The following is a 25222-nucleotide window of genomic DNA, read 5'->3' as shown; positions in this document are numbered from 1 at the left end:
ATCATTAAAGTTTTGTTTTGTGTTGCTTTAATATTGGAACTGTGAGAAAACTCGGTTGAGAGAGACAAGTTAGAAAACGAAGGCAATATGTATAGATTATTCTTTCAGAGACACGTGCTACAAAGTGAAAAGGAAGATGAGAGGCCAGCAGGTGTAAATATGTGGAATGAAGGAGATAAAGGGTTGGAGCCGGAACAGTGGAAATAAGCTGAAGCAGAGGCAATGAAGAGAGCAAATGCGTGGATGGGATTTACCCTCAACCTGGTTCTTCAGCCACTGAAAGTAATGAAAATCCTATCATAGCTGCACTAGAAAACATCTGTAAGAAATTGTTAGTTTAAAATATAATTAGTTCAGTATTTTAATGGAATTACTTCATGACATTCTAATAAGAAGTCTCAGGACACTACCAAAATAGAAAAGTAATTCTGTTAAACTACAACACGAATTACATTTATACAGATTTTAACTTTTGTTTTTCATTTCAGTTTTCTGGATGTATGTTATAACTTTTAGAGGATATTTCCATCTTCACATTAAATGTGCGTAATAAACCTACTTCACAATTCTTAGGAGAGTACTAGGCTCTGGATATAATAAATTACTAAATTTTGTAGCTCATTAAAATAGGAAATTTCAAATTGTAGTTTGCATATGTTTGCATCTTTAATCAGTATTCAACAATTTCTTGAATATTTAGCAAGATGTCTATAATTTCTCCATATGGTACTTGTTAAACACTTGCTACTTAATCATTCGATTCGGTGCAGCACCATGAAGGCCAGAGAATGTCAGGAGTGTTTCATTGTCTGCGGTAAACTACTCGACAACGGCAATGTCACTTTAAAATGGACGTGTTACTATAATGAACATACAATACATTTCTAGATACTTCTATCACAAAGATATAAGTTCAAGCCATCATTCTAAATCATAAGGGCTATGTGGTTCTGAGAGGATTGATTACTTAGCCTGCTTGCAATTCAGTTCTGTGTTCAGCAAACTGAAGATAATATATAACACAGAAATGTGGTGGAAATTTCATTTAAAGATTTTTTTAACAATGTAAATGTACCTGCCCATATATGGGAAACTGTTTCAAAGGTAATGAAGCCTTTGATTCTAAATAAAATATGTGAATCCTCCTAATCTTTGGAAGAAGAGTTCAAGCTGATTATATGCATGTCTGGCAGTGAAAAAGTCTACTTAGGTAAGCACAGCCACCACAGCAACATGGACAAAACATTAGAGAAGACATCTAAAAGTGCTTTCACTAGAACTTATGAAATGCTATTGAGACAAAACATAAGAACATGAATAACTGTCATAGACTAGAAAACACTGTGGGGAAAATCAGAATGTTAAAAACACTAATGCATAAGAAGCATACAATAACGCTTTATGAAAATCCTCATCATACTAGAAATCAAATACTTTATACTACAGATTCTCTCTCTCTCTCTCTCTCTCTCTCTCTCTCTCTCTCTCTCTCTCTCTCTCTCTGTCTCTCTCAGTTTCCCAGTTTCTGTGAGAAAAAATGTATCAATATTTAATAACAGTAAAAAAATGGTGTTTGTTTCACATCAAGCAGAAAAATTTTACACATATTTACTATAACTTGAAGAATTAAATATAGAAGCAAAATCTCTGAGTGATGATCTTCATGGAGCATCAAATGGTATGTACACTATCTAACACAAAAGCACTTTGACATCAAATTTTGACACACACAGCTGACTGCTTAAAGAGTAACATGCTTTGGCACCGTGCTTGACGACACTCTTATAAGTCTATTCAATTGATATGATAATAGTACTGACTGAGGTATTAGCCCTTTGGTCCAGAATACTGCTAAGGCATTGAATTCCCAATAAATTGGAAAGTATGGTATCAATGATAGTAATCCATGGCATATATGTAATAATGAAGAAGCAATTTCTTTAATTTTAGGTGATCTAAACTGAAAAGAAAACACACTGGGAATACCACAAATAATTGTACTTTTATATTCTGTTTTATAAATGCCAGCTAAAAGGTGGTGTAATAACAAGTACTCCAAATACAACTTGTCAAATGATTCATGGAAAAATGACCCCACCTGGAGATGCAAGGCTTCATTATTTTCTAAGCCTTCCACAATTGGGGAAAATCGTTCTCTGTTATTTCGTTCAGCTGCAGCAGTGATGCCCCCTAAAAGTTTGTCCAGACTACAAACAAAAGGAAGAGAAAATAGAAATGAAATATACTTCTTAGGCACACATAAGCAAAGTTCATTCTGTATTTTAAAATTAGTGTTTGATATTTATGTAGGGCATTGCAATTTTCACATATTTTTAAATAGACAAATCTTTCAAATACTCATAATATGTAGGACAACGCTTGGAACAATCCCTCTTACAGAGTAGTTAAACTGAGCTATGTAACATATGTACTAATTCCCATGCTAATTTTTTATGTATGATCTGTTTACATTTGTGTATTCCAAACATCTATCTACAAATTTATACTATACTTTCTTTTTCATGGGGAATTTCATTTCATGTGAACATACAAATTAAAGTAAAATATAATAGTACAAAAGTACAAAATGAAAGCATTTAGGGAATCGATTAAAGAAGTCAAACTGGGGACTGGAGAGATAGCTTCAAAGTTAATGGCATTGATTGTTCTTCCAGAAAAATTTATAACACCCAGTCAGTTGAGTTGAGTTGTGTGTGTGCATGCCTGTGCGTGTGTGTGTGTGTGTGTCCTGTGTCTATCCTGTGTTTCCCAAAATAACTTCTTGAATTTTAACATATTTCCGATTGACTGACTAATGATGTCTTCAGTGGCACAAAATTTCATTTATTCACTTTAAGTTTAATCTTTGGCAAATTTTGCCTATACAATATCCAATAAAGGTAAATTATAAATTAAGGGTGACAAAAATGTGTTCTTAGATCTATTTTTCTTCAAGTTACCAAGGGAAAATATACTAATTTCTCGGGTGTCATTTGATCATAATAATTAGAACATAGAAATACTTACATATTCTCTTCCCCAACAATGCAAATAGCAGAAAGGATTTTTACTATTTCAGTCATCATATTCTGTTGTTTTGGGTCAATTGCTCTTGCCAACAGTAAAAGGCTTCTCTCATCACCTAGAATCCTTTGTAGTCCAAACTAAAGAAAACAAACAAAAGAACTCTCATTAAAACTTAAAAGTCTATGAAATACAGTTTTCATTTAAAATAAACCTAAAATAAAAGAATTTAAAAAGCAATTTCTTCAGGGTGATGTTGTGTTTAATTATGTAAATTCTCCTCAAATGCATTTATTCTTTGTATTTTATTTGAAATAAGTACATCTTAGAATTTTTGTGGCTTCAACAAAAATGACTCCCCTTATTCCTTAGAAGTTGTTTTTTTTTAATTTTCAGAAATGACAGGAACAATAATTGTTTAACAAACAAAAACATATAGAACACATATAGACTACACTTTCTAAAGACATTTTTTGTCATGACATATCCATAGTAAAGTATGGAATTTGTGGTTAAGTTTCTAATATATTTTTATTGAAAATTAAGGTAATCAGGGAAGCCAAAAGGCTAAAAAGCTGTCATGTATAAGATATGCTAGTTAAAGTAATACGAATATAGTATGGATTTCCCCCTATTTACTTGACTATCTACTTCACTAAAAGGCATCATGGACTTAGAGACATAGCACTTGGGTTTCCTTATGTACCACAGTAAGATAGGTAAGAAAGTATCACATTCAGTTATTTTCTAGGAATGACCCCAAATATGTGTACACATGTATTTGCAACTGCCAATAAGTAGATTTTCAAGTCAAAAATTAATATTAAGTTACTCCTTTCTTTTACCTTTGTTTCACAAAGTATATTTCCACTTTCTCTTTAAAAGTTTGCTTCATTTTACAGCTCCATGGCAACATTACGTTTCATCAGAGACTATTACAAGACAACATTTGACAAAGTGACAAATGTGTGAAGAGCATGATGGTTATTAATTTAACTTTATGAGAAAAGGGGACCTGGCTAAACTTTTTAATATGACTTTAACTGTGGATCTGAATAAATAAGGGAGTGTGCAGACTGTAAAATGGCTTCAAATGTAAGCTCAACGTCAAAGACCTAAAAAATAATATTTAAGTCATTTCACATGAAATTTACTTTCCTCGATTCGGAAAATGTATTCCAAGTTAAAATGAATATATCACTGCATGTTTTCTATTCAGAAGGTCTGTTTTATGGATTGTTTCCCATGCTAATAATTTAAAGGACTCATTTATTCAGGTGGTGAAGATATATATTCAACTCATAAACACAGAGTAACAAAAACTTCTGTTTCGAAAAATTTAAATTAAATCAATATGTTCTTCAAAACTGCCAAACAGATAAGGAAAAAAAATGAGTCTTAACACATCTGAGTATGACCTGTAGGAATAGGGCTCTGTAGGAAATCCTCCTGATATGAACTTTCTTTAGTCACTATTCTAATTATAATGAGTTGTTATCTTACAAAACTATGATAGTTGACAACATGAATCAATAAGAATACAGAACAAAACCTCCCATAGCTCAATTTACAGAGGAGGAGACTGATTAGCCAGAGGCTAAGTTATTTTTCAAAAGCCATGTCTACTTGGCAAAATATGAACTGCATCTCTGATTTCTCGTGCTGTGTTCTCTTTCTATAAAGTTACTACTCTTGTCAGTTGCAGACAGCGATTCTTCTTGAGCTGTGAAGAAACGATGTTCAATTAAGTTCATTGCTGTTAGGAATTAGATGCTATGACAGGTCAGATCTGAATTCCAAAAGCAAAAAGTACAGAATCCTGTACTGGAACTGATGGGAGTCATGCTATAAGAATCTTCAAGGTGGGTCAGTGAGATGTGCTCAAGGACTAAAGGTACTCAGTAAAATGCTGAGCAAGTGAACTTTGATCCCTGTGACTCACATGGTGGAAGAAGGGAAGTGACTCCCTCAAGCTATATACTTTGACTTTCACAAACATGTATCCATGCATCATACTTATGCATAATTCAATGTAGAAATAATTGCAGTACAAGTGAGCTAATGAAGTTCATTAACAATAACGTACTGCATGTACCAATATTATTTGCTACTTTATATGAGCATGTAATCAGACAGTAATATATAATTATATATGATACAGTGTTTTAATATATTACTTAAATACACAATATTATTGCATTGATTTTAATAGTTATACTTCACATTTAGCAAGTTTCTAGTTATTTTTATAATTAGTGTTTCTATTAAGTACTTTAAGATTATTGAAATATCATCTAAAGGACATTATAGGATCAACCAAACTGATTCGTATGTTATTTTATCTGTAGGTCCCCACTATATTGTATAATAGAAATAATATTATACATACATGAAAATGCATTCTATCCTCTATAGATCTTTTTATTCATATTAATCAAAGTGACTCAAAATATATCTTAGCCTTCTCACAAAACTAGATGAAACTTATATCTACCTTTGAATTTTCTTTTTTTGTTGGGTGTTTTTTTTTGTTTTTTTTTATTTTAGTTTTAATGTAATAAAATTTTGATATCTATATGGAAATTATATTCAACTTATAACATTTAAATTTTTATACTACTTGGAATTAGGAGATGCTTCAGCAGTTAAGAGTACATGCTGCTCTTATATAGGACACAGGTTCAATTCCCAGTACCCACCTTAGGCAGCTCAAGCCTATAGCTTGAGTTCAAGAGAATCTGATTTCTTATGACCTTAATGTATATCTGCATGCATGTGCTGCACATAAATTTATCTAGCTATACATACACATAAATAAATCTTTTAAAATAAATAAAATGTCATCATCATGAAAGGAAAAATATATCATCTAATGTGAGAACTAAACTGAAATTGTTGGCATAATTGCAAAATATGCCAGTAAATACTGTGTGAAGCAAAATAAACTTAAACAAAATATAGGATATTCTACATTATTGACATATTACTGAAACTAGTATGAGTATCCACTATTTTATTTGTTGCTTACTTTCATAGTGTCAAGCAACCCCTAACAGAGGGAGAATCAAATGCCATTTACCTTATTGTTCATAAATGCTTTCAGGCACTGAATGATTTTGTACTGGTTCTTCTTGTCGATATTTTCTTGCCTAAATCAGTAATAAAAACAGTCATATTAGGTTGCGTTTAATTTTTCCCAAATGTAAAAGGTTTTAAATGTTTATTCTTACTGTTTTTTGTCCAGAAGTTTCTCCAGCACATCCAGTAAGACGCCAAGTCCTTCATAGCCAAAGTTGTTAACCCAACTAAGAATTAAGAAGAAATATATAAGCAACTTTAATACTTAGCACATTAGGTATTAAAAATAAAATTTTGGTTTTCAAATATGACATCCTGTCTTACTGTTGTTATCTTTTTCCCCTGTGATAAAAGGCTAGACTCTGTGGATGACTCTGATATCCTCATCTAAATCCTGAACCACTCTGGTTTCCTTGCACCTATATTGCACTGCACAAGATATTTCACCAGCTTCATATACTTAAGCCAGAATTTATGAGCTAAATTTATCTCTCACTATTTCTATTCTCACAAATCAACTCCTCCTCCGCTCTTCAATATTCTCTTAATAATACCATTACCCTTTGATTCGCCCAGACTTGAAATACTGGCTTAATTGTTTGACCTGCCATTCCATTTCACCTTTTCATTTATTTTGGTCATTTCATAAACAGCGTTGAAGCATCTACAAGATACCAAGTATGTATGTACCATAGATATAATGGGGAACATAACTAAGCCTTTACCCTCTTGGAACCTACTACCTATAAATAGAGAGATAGATAATGAATAAGTAACAAATTATATAAACATTAGTGCTTTGGAGCAATGAAGAGAAACAACTTTTGTTAAAAAACTGAAAGGCCAGGATGCTCTTATCTCATATGTAGCCAGGGAAAGGGTCTATGGTAAGATGCTCTACTTGAATAAAACAATGAAGATACATGAAACTGTAATGAGTAGAAAGATTATCAGAAAATGGATTCCTGAGATGTTAAATACTGTGTTTGGAATCTTCCATCAACTCTGTGGGACAGAATGTCTTAATGGGGGTTGGAAAAATAGCAGAAGATTACACATCATTTGACATAAAACACTAGACCACTGGGTATCAAGTTATGAATTTTTCAGCTCCTACCATGCTTCCTCTAAAGGCTTCTCTCTATTTAATTGTCTATGCTAAAACCCATTTTAACACTAGATTAGTTTATCTTAACAGGGCTGAAAATTCTATGTAGCTACATTTTTCTCTTTTATTCATTTTACATTTAAAATATCTGACTGATAACATTTCACTAAATTCTTCAGTCCAAATATCCACTAGAACTGCCTCAATGATCCCTTATCCTGATATTTTCATAGAGTCTAATCTACATTTCCAGCCTGACGATTTAGGCCACATTTGCCAATGGAATCAGACAAATGATAATTTCAAGAGTTCTCTCTGAAATTCCTTTGTTAGTTTATTTATTCTTTCTTCTAAGAAGAAAACCACGATATCATCTCTCGAGGCCTCAAAGTATCAAATGACTATTTATAACCATTAGTGATCTCTCAATATCCTGGAAATCTTCAACCAAATATAGGTTCTTCTTTAAGCCATCTCTATATAATCTTATCACTTAATGTCTGTCATAGATTTTACTATATGCCTTACCAACTCATTTGGATTATACATTCCATAAATACACTATATTTTCCCAGTCATTTCTTTATCACCCATTGTCCATATTAGAGTAGCTTTCCTACAATATATGACCTATTTATAAATGATAAATACTAATTTAAATTTGGAACCAATTTTGGTTAATCATTTTTCACAAGGTTAAATAAACCCAGAATTTTGTAAAATAGTCATAAGAATTTATACTACGTACATACGTATACAAATGTTGGAACGTTGAGGAGAGAATACTAGACCTCATAGAAATCATGCAAGCACTATACCACTGAGATCATGTACTTCACATAAACTCCATATACTAAAACCATGTGTTTATGTATTCCATAGTCTTTAAACTTTCTCTGGTGCTGAATAAGCCTGGCTTCCATAGGCTCATAATAATTTGGTCCTTGGTTGGTGGAAATCTTTGGGAAGGATGAGAAGCTGTAGGCTTGTTGGGTAAGGTCTGTCACAGTGGGGCAGGCTTTGGGTTTCAAAGTCTCATGGCATTCCCATTTAGCTATTGGTGCTTCAGGCTGAGGATCAAGACGTACTTTCTCAGCTACTGCTCCAGCACCATGCTGAGAGACCCCCACAATGATTGGCATGTATTCTAACCCTCTGAAACTAGAAGGACCCCAATAAGAGTTTTTTCACTCTATCTTTTGCCTTCATCATGGTGTTGTAGCAAAGAATTACTAAACTAATGGAAAACACTGTACGTCTCATATCTACCTAGATAAATATATCAACATAGCAAAAATATATGTACTTATCAGATTATCAGTGAGAGTCATCAGATTACTGAGGAAGGTGTAATATAAAACAACGATAATCAGAACCAGTCACATTCTCAATTGTATGGAAACTCATTTTAAATGAATATGACTTTTATTTCCATAATGAAAAAAGAAATCAATAAGGTATTGTAATGATAAGTGGAATTGAGCTACTATTCACTTGAGGCATGTAGTCATCCAATGAAATGAGCTATTTTCTCTAATGACTATTAATATTCAGTGGATTAGAGGCACAAAGATAAAGAGACATCAGTTTTAAGTATAATGTGTAGCATTAAATCTATCTCAGAGAGAAATCTACAAGTATGATCATAGAACAATAGCATGGATCAACCTTAACATCATACAAATCTAAACAAACTTGTATTTGCAGCCTGCAGTATCTGCTTCAACATTGGAGAAGAAAAATATCACTGAGTTCTTGAAATTTAATGCTTAGACATGATATTTGATTGTAAATATTAGTCATGTTTTCTTTAAACCCAGCACTATTAAATTATTAGGGTTATTTCTTCATCTGGGAACATATTTGACAGAAGAGAATGATTTATATTTGTTCATTGAAATCAGTCACCCTCAAGTGGTAGACTACCTAAAAATGCGTGGTTAAGAGCATTTTAGATTCAGTCAGCGAAAATTATTGTAATTTTGTAAAAAAATTACAGAATTCTGAAACATAAGAGTAAAAGGACAAGTTTACTTATTATAAATTAGGGAGGAAGAATTCTCAACTGAGAATGTATCTGGACAATGGAAGAGTAAACCTAGACAGAGTCTGCAGAGTTTTTATAGTAGAAGAGGACCCCATGAGTAATTTGGTGGTAGGGGCTGAAATAATGATGTACTCTTATGATACTCAGGAACTCAATAAGTCTTCCTCCTTTTTTTTTCTTGTCAACTCATTTTTAACTTTCAGGTATCAAGCAATGTATAGCCTCTTGCTATATTCTCGCTGACATTCATAGCATTAGGTAAGTAAGCATATGCAGCAAAACCATATAAAGACAAAAAAGGCAAGACGGAACAGCTTTAATTAAAACAAAAGTTGGCTTGGTTTCAAGAATGGGCGTTTGTTTGTTTGTTAAAAACGATAACACCCAAACTAAGTGTTGCTCTAATTATGTACCTCAAAGCAGCACCATCAATATCATTGTGAATGTGCTAATAATTCAAATTGTGGGGCCATACACAAGAACTATAGAATCAATCCCCAGGGGAGGTGAGATGGCAGCCAAATATGCTTGAATGTGATTAAAAGTGATTATAGTGCTTGGTAAATTTTAAAACCACTGCCATAGAAAAGGTGGTTTTTTTTATTTTTTAATGAAGTACAGGCACCCTTTGGGAAGTAAGACAAGGGCTAATAAAACTCTAGACTGTGGTATACACTGTCCACAATCAAAAAAAAAAAAATCTCATGACCAGGGGATACAAAACTAGTATCAAATTAAAGCTGCTGACATAAGTTTTACAAAGTATATCAATTGCAGCTCTTATACAATACTAAATGGATCATATACAAGTGTAAGAATACATCTGATGATGGTATTTAAAATATAAGTTGGGGACTACACTTCAAGAAATAAATTTCCCCATGCTATCTCAACCTGAATGTAAGTTCCAAGTCACTGAAAATACTAATACTAAAGGAAAAATATGAGGAATGCTATTTGCTAAATTCCATAATCATCTAGAATCAGACTTTTTGATTTCTTTATGGAGTCCCAGTTAACACAAGTGTAGTGTAATTTAACAAATACTACTAGACAGAACCAGTAGATATTTTTATACAACATCTACCTAACAGTTTTTCCAATACCTCACTGAACATTTTATGATTGCCACAGAAGTACACTAAGTTTATAGTTGCAAACACAGTATAAATGCCTTCTTTATTTACTTAGTTCATTTATCTATATAGACCACATTACAATCCATGTTATTATAGATTTTTAATGTCCTGAGTCTTATAAGAAATCATTAAAGTACTGCTGAAGAAAGAGACCAGACTCTATCAGAAATATCCACTGAAATTTTGGGCAAAAAAGCTATTCAGAAAGAATGGAGAAGGAGAAAATGTATGTTAATGGCATTGAGGGATAATTTTTCTTATTTTGTTTTGGTTTTACAAAGAATAAATGCAAGTTTAAAATGTTCCTGAAAAGCTATATGACACATCAAAGTTGTTACTTATGAAAACTTCTGAAAGGACAATGTAGAACCCAATAAAATAAAGACCAGAGAAACCTAGGCAGGACATTTAATTGACAAGTAAGCAAGAAGGTAGAATTAGAGGTGAAAAAAGAAGCCAGGAAGAATGTTTTCCTTTCCTTTTTCCTTTCTTTTTTTTTTCTCTTTGGTTTTAGTCTAGTTTGGATCTGGTGGTTTATTTTTTTGGAGAGAAGATATTTCCATGTTAACCTCACCATCTTGGAATTCACTGTGTAAATCATGCTGATGTTAAATTCACAGAGATTCTTCAACTGCTAGTAACCCTGAGACATTATTCTAACTGTATGTATAAAAACTGGTAGTATTTACTACACGCTAAAAAACCTTATATATTGTGCAAAATGTGACAAACTAAGGATCATTCCCAATGATTATTCACCAGCATTGTGGATGTGTGCATCTCACATAGGCATGTGTTTTTGTATTCTCTGAAACTACATTGCTTCTGTTGAAACTCATAAGAAAGTAGATAGAGTACAAATTATAGACACCAATACCAGGTTGAAATGTGTTTTTCATGTTCATTTAACGCAGGATTGAGAGCAGTACCTGTATATAATTTGTAAACACAAAATGGAAAAAATACATAAGAGAGCTGGACAGAGTTAATATTTATTTTTTCTAACATATGATGAACCAACACCTTGATTGTTCTTCGGCTCTTATACTCCAAAACATAGTATTAGAACCAGTCAAACTCTGCACTAAAATCAACCAATTAAAAACAAAGACAACAATTCAGAGAATCAACAAAAGCAAGAACTTGTTCTTTGAGAAAATCAACAATAGAGATAAACACTTAGAAAACTTAAAAAAAGGACACAGAGACACTATCCAATTATTAGAATCAGAAATGAAATAATAACAGAAACTGAGCAAATTTAAAAAAAAATCTTTGGAACCTACTACCAAAGCCTATACTTTACAAAACACGAAAATCTAAATGAAATGAATGGTTTTCTAGACAGACAGCACATACCAAAATAAAATCAAGATCAGAAAGACTGTCTAAAGAGTCCCATAACCCCTTAGGAATTAGAAATATTCATTAAAAGTCTTCCAACTGAAGAAAGCCCAGGGCCACATGTTTTTAGTGCAGAATTCTACCAGACCGTCAAAGAAGAGCTAATACCAATACTCCTCAAACTATTCCACAAAATAGAAACCAAAGGAACACTACCTAATTGATCCTATGAAGCCACAGTTACTGTGAATCCTAAACCATACAGAGATCCAAAAAAAGAAAGAGATCTTTAGGTCAATTTTACTTATGAGTATCAGTGAGAAATATTCAGTAAAAGGCTTGATAAGCAAATCCAAGGCCACATCAAAACCATCATTCAACATGATCGAGTAGGCTTCATCCCAGTACAGAGATGGTATAGTATATGAAAATCCATCAACATAATCCTCTAGATAAACAAACTCAATGAAAAATCAACACAGTGATCATCTCATTAAATGCTGAAAAAGCCTTCAACAAAATACAACATCCCTTCATGTTAAAAGTCTTGGAGGGATCAGGACTTCATGGCACATACCCAAACATAATAAAAGCAATATATAGTCAGCCAATAGGCAACACCAAATTAAATAGCGAGAAACTAGAAGCAATTCCACTACAATCAGGGAAAAGACACCATATTCTTGAGTTATACAGTACAGAGAAATCAAACTGTTATTCATCTAGAAATTTCACCACTACTAGCTAGCTTTCAAAATCCTGGAAAATACTATACATACTATAAAAGGCTGTAAACACTGTGGGCTATAATAACCACTGCACTGGCAAGATAGTAGTACAAAAATAATATGAATGTCATAAGTGGATTTGAGGCCCACTTTTCACTATTTATGCCATAGATGGCACCATTATCAGGATCAAGAACCTGTGGCTAGATGGATCATATAGAATCTAGAGGAGAACCTACTTCTATTACCCTGCTAATTGGACTTACTATTAAACCAACTCCCGATGAAATGGTTATACTCAGATAAATACATCTTTCAAGGTTCATCAGTAAAGTTTCTTTTTGCAGTACACAATTAACACATAAAACTCTAACTTGTTGAGGGGTAAGGAATACAAGATAGCACCATGCTTAGCCCTAAATATTACATCTATATCACAAGCTCTCCTCCCATGGCTTGAAGATAATCATCTCAGAAAAGGAGCTAGAAAAAAATTAAGAATCATAAGCAGTAGAGTGTTACAATGAAAGGGTGTTTTCAAAACACAGTTTAGCAACTACACATATGAACTACAGGAGTTTGGATAGCATGCACAAGGCTTACTCTACTGCAATATAGACAAAAATCCCTATATCATCCTGAGTGAGCTAACCCAATCACAGAAAGACATACATGGTATGCACTCATTGATAAGTGGCTATTAGCCCAAATGCTTGAATTACCCTAGATCCCTAGAACAAACGAAACTCAAGACGGATGATCAAAATGTGAATGCTTCACTCCTTCTTTAAATGAGGAAAAAGAATACCCTTGGCAGGGAAGGGAGAGGCAAAGATTAAAACAGAGACTGAAGGAACACCCATTCAGAGCCTGCCCCACATGTGGCCCATACATATACAGCCACCCAATTAGACAAGATGGATGAAGCAAAGAAGTGCAGACCGACAGGAGCCGGATGTAGATCGCTCCTGAGAGACACAGCCAGAATACAGCAAATATAGAGGCGAATGCCAGCAGCAAACCACTGAACTGAGAATAGGTCCCCTATTGAAGGAATCAGAGAAAGAACTGGAAGAGCTTGAAGGGGCTCGAGACCCCAAAAGTACAACAATGCCAAGCAACCAGAGCTTCCAGGGACTAAGCCACTACCTAAAGACTATACATGGACTGACCCTGGACTCTGACCCCATAGGTAGCAATGAATATCCTAGTAAGAGCACCAGTGGAAGGGGAAGCCCTGGGTCCTGCTAAGACTGAACCCCCAGTGAACTAGTCTATGGGGGGAGGGCGGCAATGGGGGGAGGGTTGGGAGGGGAACACCCATAAGGAAGGGGAGGGGGGAGGGGGATGTTTGCCCGGAAACCGGGAAAAGGAATAACACTCGAAATGTATATAAGAAATACTCAAGTTAATAAAAAAAAAAAAAATCCCTATAGAGAGTGGGGTATGCAGGCACAAAGTTCCTCTCCTTGCTAGAGGGCTACTGATAATTGATACCTGCCTCGAAAAGAGTAGTTCTATTTGTTTTTTTGTTTGTTTGTTTGTTTTGTTGTGTTTAATGATATAGCCCCTGGCATATTAACCATGTTCCAATGGATGGCCACACAGCCAAGAGTATGTACACAGCACAAATTAGACTCAAAGATTTAAATTTAAACATACAGGTATATATTTGGGTGTGCATAGAAAGAAAAAGTAGATCTGGAAGGAGTTGGCATGAATAAAAAATATATAACATAAAATTCTCAAAACTAATGAAATATTATTTAAAAAACATATTGAAACTTAAAGGAAATATTAACACCCAAGCGTTTTGAATTTCAGATGTCATTATTTGAGAAGAGCTGACTTATAGTTATCGACATGATCAAAGGAAAGAAAACATCACATTGAATGGAAAGTAGGAAAAAAATCATTTAACACTAAATCCAAACAGAAGCAAGAGTCTTCCATGTCATGTTCTGTAGGGCAAAAGCAAAATGTCAAAAACTCTCTATAAACGCAGCAATTCTGTGAAAGGAGGGAACAAAATCAATTTTGTTCTCTTACGATCTACATAAAAAACTTTCAGCTTCATAAAACTTTAATATATTATCCAAAAGAATATATCTTTGTTTTGAATTAGCCAATTGCATTTCAGGTAAATATAACCTTAATATTTGGTGGAAAAAGAAGTCAATTAGATATATGCACAAATATAAAAGGACACAGTGATCTTATGTTCAATTTGATTAGATTCTCTAGATTTGTAGCAATATTTCAAAAGAAGTCAAAGTAAAATTAAAGTTCAACACTAAGTCCCGTAAGTTGTACAAGCAATTGGTCTCCAGTAAAGGAGTATAATATTAGTCATGTCATCCCTTTATCACTGTTTGTACAGTATTAAAGGCTAGTACAAAGGGTTATGTGTTCTTTAAAAGATTTTTACTTGTCTCTAATGGTGCGCTAATCCCATGTGCAATCTGAAACTGCACATAAATCACTGAAATATCAAATAACATGATTGAGGCTTCTAACTTTCTTGGGTAATTCAGAAAGTGAACAACTATTACCACACATGAAACAATTCAAGAAGTTTAAGAGAGTTAGAACAATATTGTAAGTGTGGACTTTGTAAATTTTAGACAAAACCATTATATATTAATACTAATGTTCCTAACATAATGTTCATCAATGCAATTATAGCTAAATCTTAGTTATCTTTACTACAGTGTAAAAAATCCATGTGAATAAATAAGACGGATGAATGTATAATCTAAAAAAATATATATTTCTTTTATGACTCGGTATCTCTAAACAATATAGATGGAAAACTTCATTGTTTCACCATCTTTAAAGGATGTTCTATTAAGCTAAATTAGCTTTTCAACTGCCCTTCTATCACAATACACTTCCATCAAAAAATGTTACTGTAAAAACATACAATGGAAATATACATATGCTCTGACAGACTTTAAATAGAATATAAACACTTATATATACCCATTTTGTCTTCATGAAAGAAAAGAAAATAGTACTAGACATTTGAACTCCTTGAAATGATTCATTTTCATAGATTAATGCATGAACTATATCTGACCAATTATAATATGCCTATTTGATACAGTGTTGCCATTTCCGTTCATTTGTGCATAAGCTTTGAAGCTGACACTTGCTGACCACTTTATTTTGCCTGATTTATAAAAAGGTTGAATGTGCCAATTTCCAGATTTGACTCTCAGAGGTTTTTACTTCAGTGCTGTAACAGATTACAATTTCCTTGAAATGCCCAAAGAAGACATCCCATCTTTCTCTCTGTCTGCATTTATTCTGTACATCAGGCTCACTAGCTATGTCTGATGTGATTCACTTACTTGGAAAAGGAGAAAATGTGCCCCATTTCAGGACGATCATATTATATATAAACAAATTTCTTTTCCATATTGTTATAACAAAATACTGCAATACCTTAAGTTACACAAAAATATCTCTTTACAGAACAAGTTTAACTATGTTTTTCTCAGAAAACAGTTTCCTATTTGTTAAAATCAGTTTCTTAGGCTGCCAAAATTACTCTTGAGATAGTCATGGAAATAGCTTTAACTGTACCTATTTTAAATATCAACAGGCTAGGCAGTGAGGAATATTATCCTCTATTCCTGCCTTTAAAAGTTGTTATAAAAGTATAATGCAAAGTCGTATTCTATAATGGGATAAATGATATAAAGTGTGAACAGAAAGGAAAATACACTCCTCAATCTGCAGTAAATAGGGGAGAAGCAAGAACAAAATTCATTTTACATATCCAAGCCAAAGTCAGTCATATTTTACATCTTAATATGTCTGAAATTGTGACTATAATTATGTTAGGACAGTTGCTAAATCTGACGGCTTAGTGATATAACCATTCAAATTTACAATAAAATGTTAACTTCCCAGGAAAAATAGTATTGGTTTATTCTCTTAAGCTAAGTAATATAGCTAAAATTCTATCATGTACTCCACAGGACATCCAATTTCTGTTGGTTCTATTGAATTATATTAAAATAAATTTATTCCAAGAAATCAGATTCCTAATCTGAAAATCCTGAAAATGAAAACAGAGCTGATAGAATTTATCTGTCATAAATAAAAGAAGCCCTTGAATGCAATCATGAAAAACAATAGCATTAGCATAAAATTCAGGCTCAAACTCCTTTTCCTAACTCAATTTGTATATTATGGTATCCGATTCTTCTGGGCAGTAAACAAGTAGTAAAGGAAGTTTCTTGCAATCTAAGAAGGATAAGGAAAGGTGAAGGACAATTGCTCTTTGATGAGTGCAGAACAGCACTGCAACCTTTTTTCTCACCTACCAGGAACAATATGAAAACCATGCAATTAACAACTCATTATAGATGATGATTGCAATGTAGACAAAGATCAAACAAATTTAATGTTTGCAGATATTTTTAGCACAGAATATCTACACATAGATAATGTACTTAAGAGAAGCATTTCTTTGGGTGCTCTTTGAGGACTGAATTTTCATATGTAAATGTTGGTTACTGAGCATATGACTTTTAAAGACAGGAAGTTTTGTTTTTTTCTGTGTTAATCTCTATGTTTATTTTAAATATCTCTACTTAAAACTGGAGAATAAACTGTGGAGAGTATTTATTTTTTTCTGAATACATATGGTTAAATACATTTTTATTCGCTGTATTTTAAATGCTGTAAACTGTACATATTTACAGTACCCACATCACTTATTCATAAACCTGTCCATCATAGATATTCATTTCTCATATCCTTATCACATAGTAAAAAACAATCAGAATCTAGCACATTTCAATTGCTGTTTTCCTCCTATTCAAGTTCATTATCAGCAACTAATGTAAAACTTCATCAATTAAGCCAGGCCTGCTGCTACAATAGGCCTAAAATCCATGCTACTCAGAAAAGGTTGAATCCAAAGGATCCCAAGTTCAAGGCCAGCCTGGGCTAGAATATGAAATCAAGTTAAAGAAAATATAGGCAATTAGGTTGATTCTGTCTCAAAAAATAAACAAAGGGAGGGAGAAAGAGAAGAAAAAAAGGAGGGGAGATTGACAATATAGGTCAATATATAATATTCAATCCCCAATACTGCCCCAAAACAATTAGTTGAACCACTTTTTATATTTTTTTTCATTTCAAATGTAATTTATACCTCGAATGCACAAATCAAAATCTGTAAGGCATCTTCTTTTTATGTATTTTGTGTTCTATCATACTATTAGATACATTAGAGATACCTAAAAATACAGTTTTGTTTGCATAGTATTCTATTGACTATACTTGAAATAATACAGCAGGGGGGTCATAACAGTACCCTGTATATCCACCTATCCATGATCCACAATATAAAAATAAAACACACAGAAAGAAAAACCCTACTTTTCTTTCTTACTGCATGTGATTATGAAAACACTGGCAAATACAAATATTTAAAATTAATTTTCAAAAGTACAGCATTCATTGATATTTGGTCTGATAGAAAGTATATTAAGAAGTATATGGAGATTGTGTAATACTGGCTTTTAATATGGGAATAACAGTCCTTGTTGGTTTATCAGATGTCTTTACACAGTGAGAATTTTGCAAACTGTCATATTACATCACTTTCAGCTAAACATCCTTACTTAATTATCTCTTTATGGTTTGCCTTATTTTCATTGATTATACTGAGTTTCCAATAAATTCAGTGACCTCTTGTTTTGGTGTGACCAACCTCTTTCTCTGTCAATATCTCTTCTGAAAAGGACTAAGGTCTGTATTAAAGTTCAATAATGAAATGTAAAAGCTCTTGAGAGATAAAAATGAAAGGAAGGGCAAATAAGATGAATCACAGTTTAGAGAAAAGGGGAGGGGCATGGGTTGCAGGGTTTGTTGAGAGGGGAGTGGGAATGGGCATAACATTGAAAATATAAACAAATAAAATGATTAATTAAAAAAAGTTGTTATATACTGTCAAAGATGACTCCAAATCATACACACAGGGTAAGGTTCAAAACAGTGATGAGATAAACAAACTGTCCAAAATAAAAGATAATTCAAGAATAAAAATTAAAAATAACAATTAAATAATTTCATAGAAATTCAAGTCTGTTGTAAGCTCACAAACTGAAAATCCCAGCATCACACTTAAATTACAAATGCTCACAGTATGCAACTAACATGTTCTTGAATCTGCAGAGAACTGTTTGGTAATTCATATTTTCTTAGTACCCTTCATATTGATGGCTCAAAAGTATATAGTCACAGGTTGGAAATATTAATCTATGTGGAATTGTTTCTTGCTCTTCAAAATCATATTCTACAACAGTACATTTTTGACAACCAGGATCATTTGGAAGAAAAAAAAGTCATGAAAGTGCATAATATAAACAACATGTGAATCATTATTACTTGTTAATAATTCAAAAATAATACATTCAACTAGCAGACAATATGATGAATGATTTCCAATGTTCAACAACAAAAAAGAGAATAATTAGTGGCGATTAATTATATATTTCATAATAGCTAATGGAGATAATTTTTAATGTCCATAGCATAAAAAATTTTGATAAGTGTTTAGAATGATTTATGTTTCAATTACTCTGATCTGATCATTACACATTACATACATGTATTAAAATGTCAAAGCCTACCCTATAACTATATAAAAATAGTATCTGTCAATTAGAAATTTAAAAAATTATAGTAGATGAGCAAATTAATAAAAGCCCAACAACTCACCATAATACATCCTCTATACTGTTCTCAGGAGAAAATAAAGTTGTACAAGTAGACTAATGGAATATTTTCTAATTTAGACCCTCCCAGGGTTGATGTCTCCTCATTTTAAAAGCATTATGCTATTTTAATCAATGTTCATAATACTGGGCTCCAAAACACTACAGACTTCTTAAACATTTTTTATGAAATAAAAATCTATTACTGTCTAATCCAGATTTAGATCTGAATTTAGCTCAAAAAGGTATTCTTTTATTTTTGAAAATTATTAATTCACATGGGGAAATTTATAACATAAATTTTTGAAAATCTGTTTACTATACTTCAGTACCTTTTCATAAATGAATACTGAAAAAACTAATTTGAGAATGGGTCTTAAGCTAATTAGGTAGCTTAACAGTAAAGACGGTTCAGTACAATACTAAACATACTGCACTGGACTTCTATTCAGAACCAAGGGATATAGGTCCCAAAACGGGGAAATTGGAAGCAGTCTGAATATTATAAGAAGTTGGATTTTACAGAACATATTTAACATTGAGATGTAGGCTGATTTGGAATGAAAGAAAGCTTTAAATTCATATCTATGTTATAGGATACTAAACTACTTCACCATTAGGTGTTTACATATAAAAGAAAACAATAACTTCCTACTGTCTTTTCCATTTTGCATATATCAATTAAATCTCAATACAAGTTTTTCAGATTGAAACTGTCTGATGGGAAAGGCTATACGCTATAGAGTTGATGATAAGTGAACAATCTCCTGAATTAACTCTTCATTATCTACCATTAGTAAAACATCTAGAATTACTCAGCAACTACTGTTGACTAGTGCATATGGATCTTCTCTCAACAAACAAGACACTGGCCCACCTGGGGATCCATCCCACATGCAGCCACCCAACCCAGACACTATTGCTGATGCCAAGAAGTTCTTCCTGACAGGAGCCTGATATGGGTGTCTCCTGAGATGCTTTCCCAGAGCCTTACTGATACAGATGAGGATGCTTGCAGCTAACCATGGGACAGAGCACAGGGACCCCTATGGGGTTAGAGAAAGAAATTAAGGAGCTGAAGGAGTTTGCATCCCCACTGGAAGAACAACACTCTCAACCAACCAGAACCCCCCAGAGCTCCCAGGGACTAAACCACCAACCAATGAGTACACATGGAGGGACCCATGGCTCCAGCCGCATATGTAGCAGAGTATGGCATTTTCTGGCATCAATGGGAGGAGAGCCCTTGGTCCTGTGAAGGCTCATTTCCCCAGGGTAGGGTAATGACAGGGCATTGAGGGGGAAGTGGGTAGGTGGAAGCGAGAACTTTCATAAAAGCACGGGTAGCAGGTAGAGGGCATGGGAGAGGAGGAAAAGGGGATAGCATTTGAAATGTAAATTCATAAAATATCCAATAAAAAAAACAAAACAAAAATGTCAAAAAAGTGTTCATATGAGTGTAGAAGTGTGTGAATGTGACTATATTTCTTAGTATAAGTGTGAAACTGTGAACATGTGTAAAATTGTGACCACCTATGCATCTCTGAGACTGTGACTGAGTATGTATAACATACATGTATACGTACAAATATGTTAGCACGTGGGTGTGTGTGTCAGTGTGTGTGCTAGAGTTATGGGAATACGAATGTGGGAATGTATGTGTAAATGACTTCATGTGTAAATGACTTGATGTGTGCGAGAGTTAGTGTGTAAGTGTTGAGTTCTAATGAGTGTGTGAAACCCTATGTGTGAACATGTTTGAGCTTAAATGCATGTGTATGAATAAGTATGCATCCCATGTGAGAGTCTGTTAGGGTACATATGTCTATATAATCATAGAATGTTTATGAGTGAAAAAATGAGTGTCTGAGTGTATGTATGTGATTGTATGTGTCAGCCTGTGTGAACACTCATGTTAAAACTATGACAGAAAAAAAACAAACCACACAGAATACTTGGCTGTCCTAGGTGTTAGCAGTCATCTTAATTGTGAATTGTCAGCTATCCAGCTCCTATCAAACGTGTAGCTGAGATGATAGATATGCCTAGGGGAGAGCCTCCAGGGCATTTCCAAAGTACAATATACCTTCCTAGCACAGTAGGATATAGGAAAGCTGCAAACTAGTATTCTTACTGTAGGTCTATGTAGAAGCATAATGACCTTGGCTCCAGATAGGAAAGAAAATTCATTCAGGGAGATCCTCCATGTTTTATTAAAATTTATTCAATTGTGTTGTACAGTATTGGTCATTTTAAAAGAACCATGAAATGAAATTATCCAGGATTAGAATTAAGATGCTGACCTCCTTCCTTTCAATAACAAATGCATCATCATATGTCAGGTAAAAGATGCAGTCTTGCAATATTTTGCTACCTACAACTCTTCCATACACAGTACATACACTCACAAGGACCAGACTTTTGTGGATGAACCACATTTTCTAACAAATTTAGATGGTTATTATATATACATCCATATATCACTTAACTGAAAAAATATGTCCTTTATGGATTTTTACATGATCCATATGTCATGTAAAAATAAAGTAAATGTAAACAAAAGAGTCATTATTTAACTTAATGCATAGTGTAGTTCACACATTAAAAGAACACTTCAAAAACTTCATCAACATTGTGTGTCCCTAATTCTTTTTAAAATCAATATAGGGAGAGCTCACCGTCGAGACAGGTGGGCACTCCTGAGACTGCAGAGCAGAAGAGAACACCAACACTGCCCATCCCTGCCCACACCCCTGGCCCAAGAGGAAACTGTATACGGCCACTGGGTTCCCTTGGATAAGGGCACAGGAGCAGGAAATCCACTGCGTCTGAGACACCGCCGGAACCTGAAGGGAACGACCGAATAAACAGTTCTCTGCACCCAAATCTCCTGGGAGGGAGAGCTAAACCTTCAGAGAGGCAGACATGCCTGGGAAACCAGAAGAGACTACACTCTGCCCACACCTCTGACTCCAGAGGAAAACACCAAATGCCATCTGGAACTCTGGAGCACATATGCTCCCGGAAAGGGCGGCGCAGATCTTCCTGGTTGCTGCCGCCGCTGAGAGCTCATAAGCAACACCCCATGAGGAAACTTGAGCCTAGCGGCCACAGGTAAGACAAACCTTCCAGCTCCAAGCGACCTGCCTGGTGAACTCAAGACACAGGCCCACAGGAACAGCTGAAGACCTGTAGATCGGAAAAACTACACGCCCGAAAGCAGAACTCTCTGTCCCCATAACTGGCTGAAAGAAAACAGGAAAACAGGTATACAGCACTCCTGACACACAGGCTTATAGGACAGTCTAGCCACTGTCAGAAATAGCAGAACAAAGTAACACTAGAGATAATCTGATGGCAAGAGGCAAGCGCAGGAACCCAAGCAACAGAAACCAAGACTACATGGCATCATCGGAGCCCAATTCTCCCACCAAAGCAAACACAGAATATCCAAACACACCAGAAAAGCAAGATCTAGTTTCAAAATCATATTTGATCATGATGCTGGAGGACTTCATGAAAGACGTGAAGAACTCCCTTAGAGAAACACATGAAAACATAAATAAACAAGTAGAAGCCTACAGAGAGGAATCACAAAAATCCCTGAAAGAATTCCAGGAAAACATAAATAAACAAGTAGAAGTCAATAGAGTGGAATCACAAAAATCCCTGAAACAATTCCAGGAAAACACATTCAAACAATTGAAGGAATTAAAAATGGAAATAGAAGCAATCAAGAAAGAACACATGGAAACAACCCTGGATATAGAAGACACAAACATAACCTCACATCCAAATATGAATATAACAGGAAGCAATAATCACTATTCCTTAATATCTCTCAACATCAATGGCCTCAACACCCCAATAAAAAGACATAGATTAACAAATTGGATACGCAACGAGGACACTGCATTCTGCTGCCTACAGGAAACACACCTCAGAGACAAAGACAGACACTACCTCAGAGTGAAAGGCTGGAAATCAACTTTCCAAGCAAATGGTCAGAAGAAGCAAGCTGGAGTAGCCATTCTAATATCAAATAAAATCAATTTTCAACTAAAAGTCATCAAAAAAGATAAGGAAGGACACTTCATATTCATCAAAGGAAAAATCCACCAAGATGAACTCTCAATCTTAATATCTATGCCGAAATACAAGGGGACCTACATATGTTAAAGAAACCTAACTAAAGCTCAAAACACACATTGCACCTCACACAATAATAGTAGGAGATTTCAACACCCCACTCTCACCAATGGAAAGATCATGGAAACAGAAATTAAACAGAGACGTAGACAGACTAAGAGAAGTCATGAGCCAAATGGACTTAACAGATATTTATAGACATTCTATCCTAAAGCAAAAGGATATACCTTCTTCTCAGCTTCTCGTGGTACTTTCTCCAAAATTGACCATATAATTGGTCAAAAAACGGGCCTCAACAGGTACAGAAAGACAGAAATAATCCCATGCGTGCTATCAGACCACCACAGCCTAAAGCTGGTCTTCAATAACAATAAGGGAAGAACGCCCACATATACGTTGAAGTTGAACAATGCTCTACTCAACAATAACATGGTCAAGGAAGAAATAAAGAAAGAAATTAAAGACTTTTTAGAACTTAATGAAAATGAAGGTACATCATACCCAAACTATGGGACACAATGAAAGCTGTGCTAAGAGGAAAACTAATAACTCTGAGTGCCTGCAGAAACAGGAGTGAGCATATGTCATCAGCTTGACAGAACATCTAAAAGCTCTAGAACAAAAAGAAGTAAATACACCCAGGAGGGGTAGAAGACAGGAAATAATGAAACTCAGAGTTGAAATCAGCCAAGTATAAACAAAAAGGACCATAGAAAGAATCAACAGAACCAAAGGTGGTTCTTTGAGAAAATCAACTAGATAGATAAACCCTTAGCCAGACTAATGAGAGGACACAGAGAGTGTTTCCAAATTAACAAAATCAGGAATGAAAAGGGAGACATAACTACAGATTCAGAGGAAATTCAAAAAATCATCAGATCTTACTATGAAAGCCTATATTCAACAAAACTTGAAAATCTGCAGGAAATGGACAATTTCCTCGACAGATATCAGGTACCAAAGTTAAAACAGGAACAGATAAACCAGGTAAACAACCGCATAACTCCTAAGGAAATAGAAGCAGTCATTAAAGATCTCCCAACCAAAAAGAGCCCAGGTCCAGATGGGTTTAGTGCAGAATTCTATCAGACCTTCATAGAAGACCTCATACGAATACTATCCAAACTATTCCACAAAATTGAAACAGATGGAGCACTACCGAATTCCTTCTATGAAGCCACAAGTACTCTTATACCTAAACCACACAAAGACCCAACAAAGAAAGAGAACTTCAGACCAATTTCCCTTATGACTATCGACGCGAAAATAAAATTCTGGAAAACCGAATCCAAGAGCACATCAAAACAATCATCCACAATGATCAAGTAGGCTTCATCCCAGGCATGCAGGGATGGTTTAATATAAGGAAAACCATCAACGTGATCTATTATATAAACAAACTGAAAGAACAAAACCACATGATCATTTAATTAGATGCTGAGAAAGCATTTGACAAAATTCAACACCCCTTCATGATAAAAGTCCTGGAAAGAATAGGAATTCAAGGCCCATACCTAAACATAGTAAAAGCCATATACAGCAAAACAGTTGCTAACATTAAACTAAATGGAGAGAAACTTGAAGCAATCGCACTAAAATCAGGGACTAAACAAGGCTGCCCACTCTCTCCCTACTTATTCAATACAGTTCTTGAAGTTCTAGCCAGAGCAATCAGACAACAAAAGGAAATCAAGAGGATACAGATTGGAAAAGAAGAAGTCAAAATATCACTATTTGCAGATGATATGATAGTATATTTAAGTGATCCCAAAAGTTCCACCAGAGAACTACTAAAGCTGATAAACAACTTCAGCAAAGTGGCTGGGTATAAAATTAACTCAAATAAATCGGTAGCCTTCCTCTACAAA

At 34.2% G+C, this 25222-nt stretch overlaps 1 protein-coding gene and 1 pseudogene across 6 annotated transcripts in view; both read right to left on the bottom strand.

The window, feature by feature from the left end:
* Nucleotides 1-25222, bottom strand: part of Diaph2 (diaphanous-related formin 2) — an 827546-nt gene that overhangs the window by 604799 nt on the left and 197525 nt on the right. For all 6 annotated transcript variants that reach the window (XM_039100253.2, XM_063280011.1, XM_063280012.1 and 3 more), the window contains 4 exons: nucleotides 6255-6329; nucleotides 6104-6173; nucleotides 3028-3164; nucleotides 2099-2207 (listed from right to left, as the gene is read on the bottom strand). In XM_039100253.2, coding sequence (XP_038956181.1) covers nucleotides 2099-2207; nucleotides 3028-3164; nucleotides 6104-6173; nucleotides 6255-6329 — 391 coding nt within the window. The remainder of the gene's footprint in view (nucleotides 1-2098; nucleotides 2208-3027; nucleotides 3165-6103; nucleotides 6174-6254; nucleotides 6330-25222) is intronic.
* Rpa4l-ps1 (replication protein A4 like, pseudogene 1) overlaps nucleotides 6255-25222 on the bottom strand; it is a 33947-nt pseudogene continuing 14979 nt past the window's right edge.

This window comes from Rattus norvegicus, chromosome X (assembly GCF_036323735.1).
Source record: "Rattus norvegicus strain BN/NHsdMcwi chromosome X, GRCr8, whole genome shotgun sequence".
Classification (NCBI taxonomy): domain Eukaryota; kingdom Metazoa; phylum Chordata; class Mammalia; order Rodentia; family Muridae; genus Rattus; species Rattus norvegicus.
This window is presented reverse-complemented; position numbering and strand designations above follow the sequence as displayed.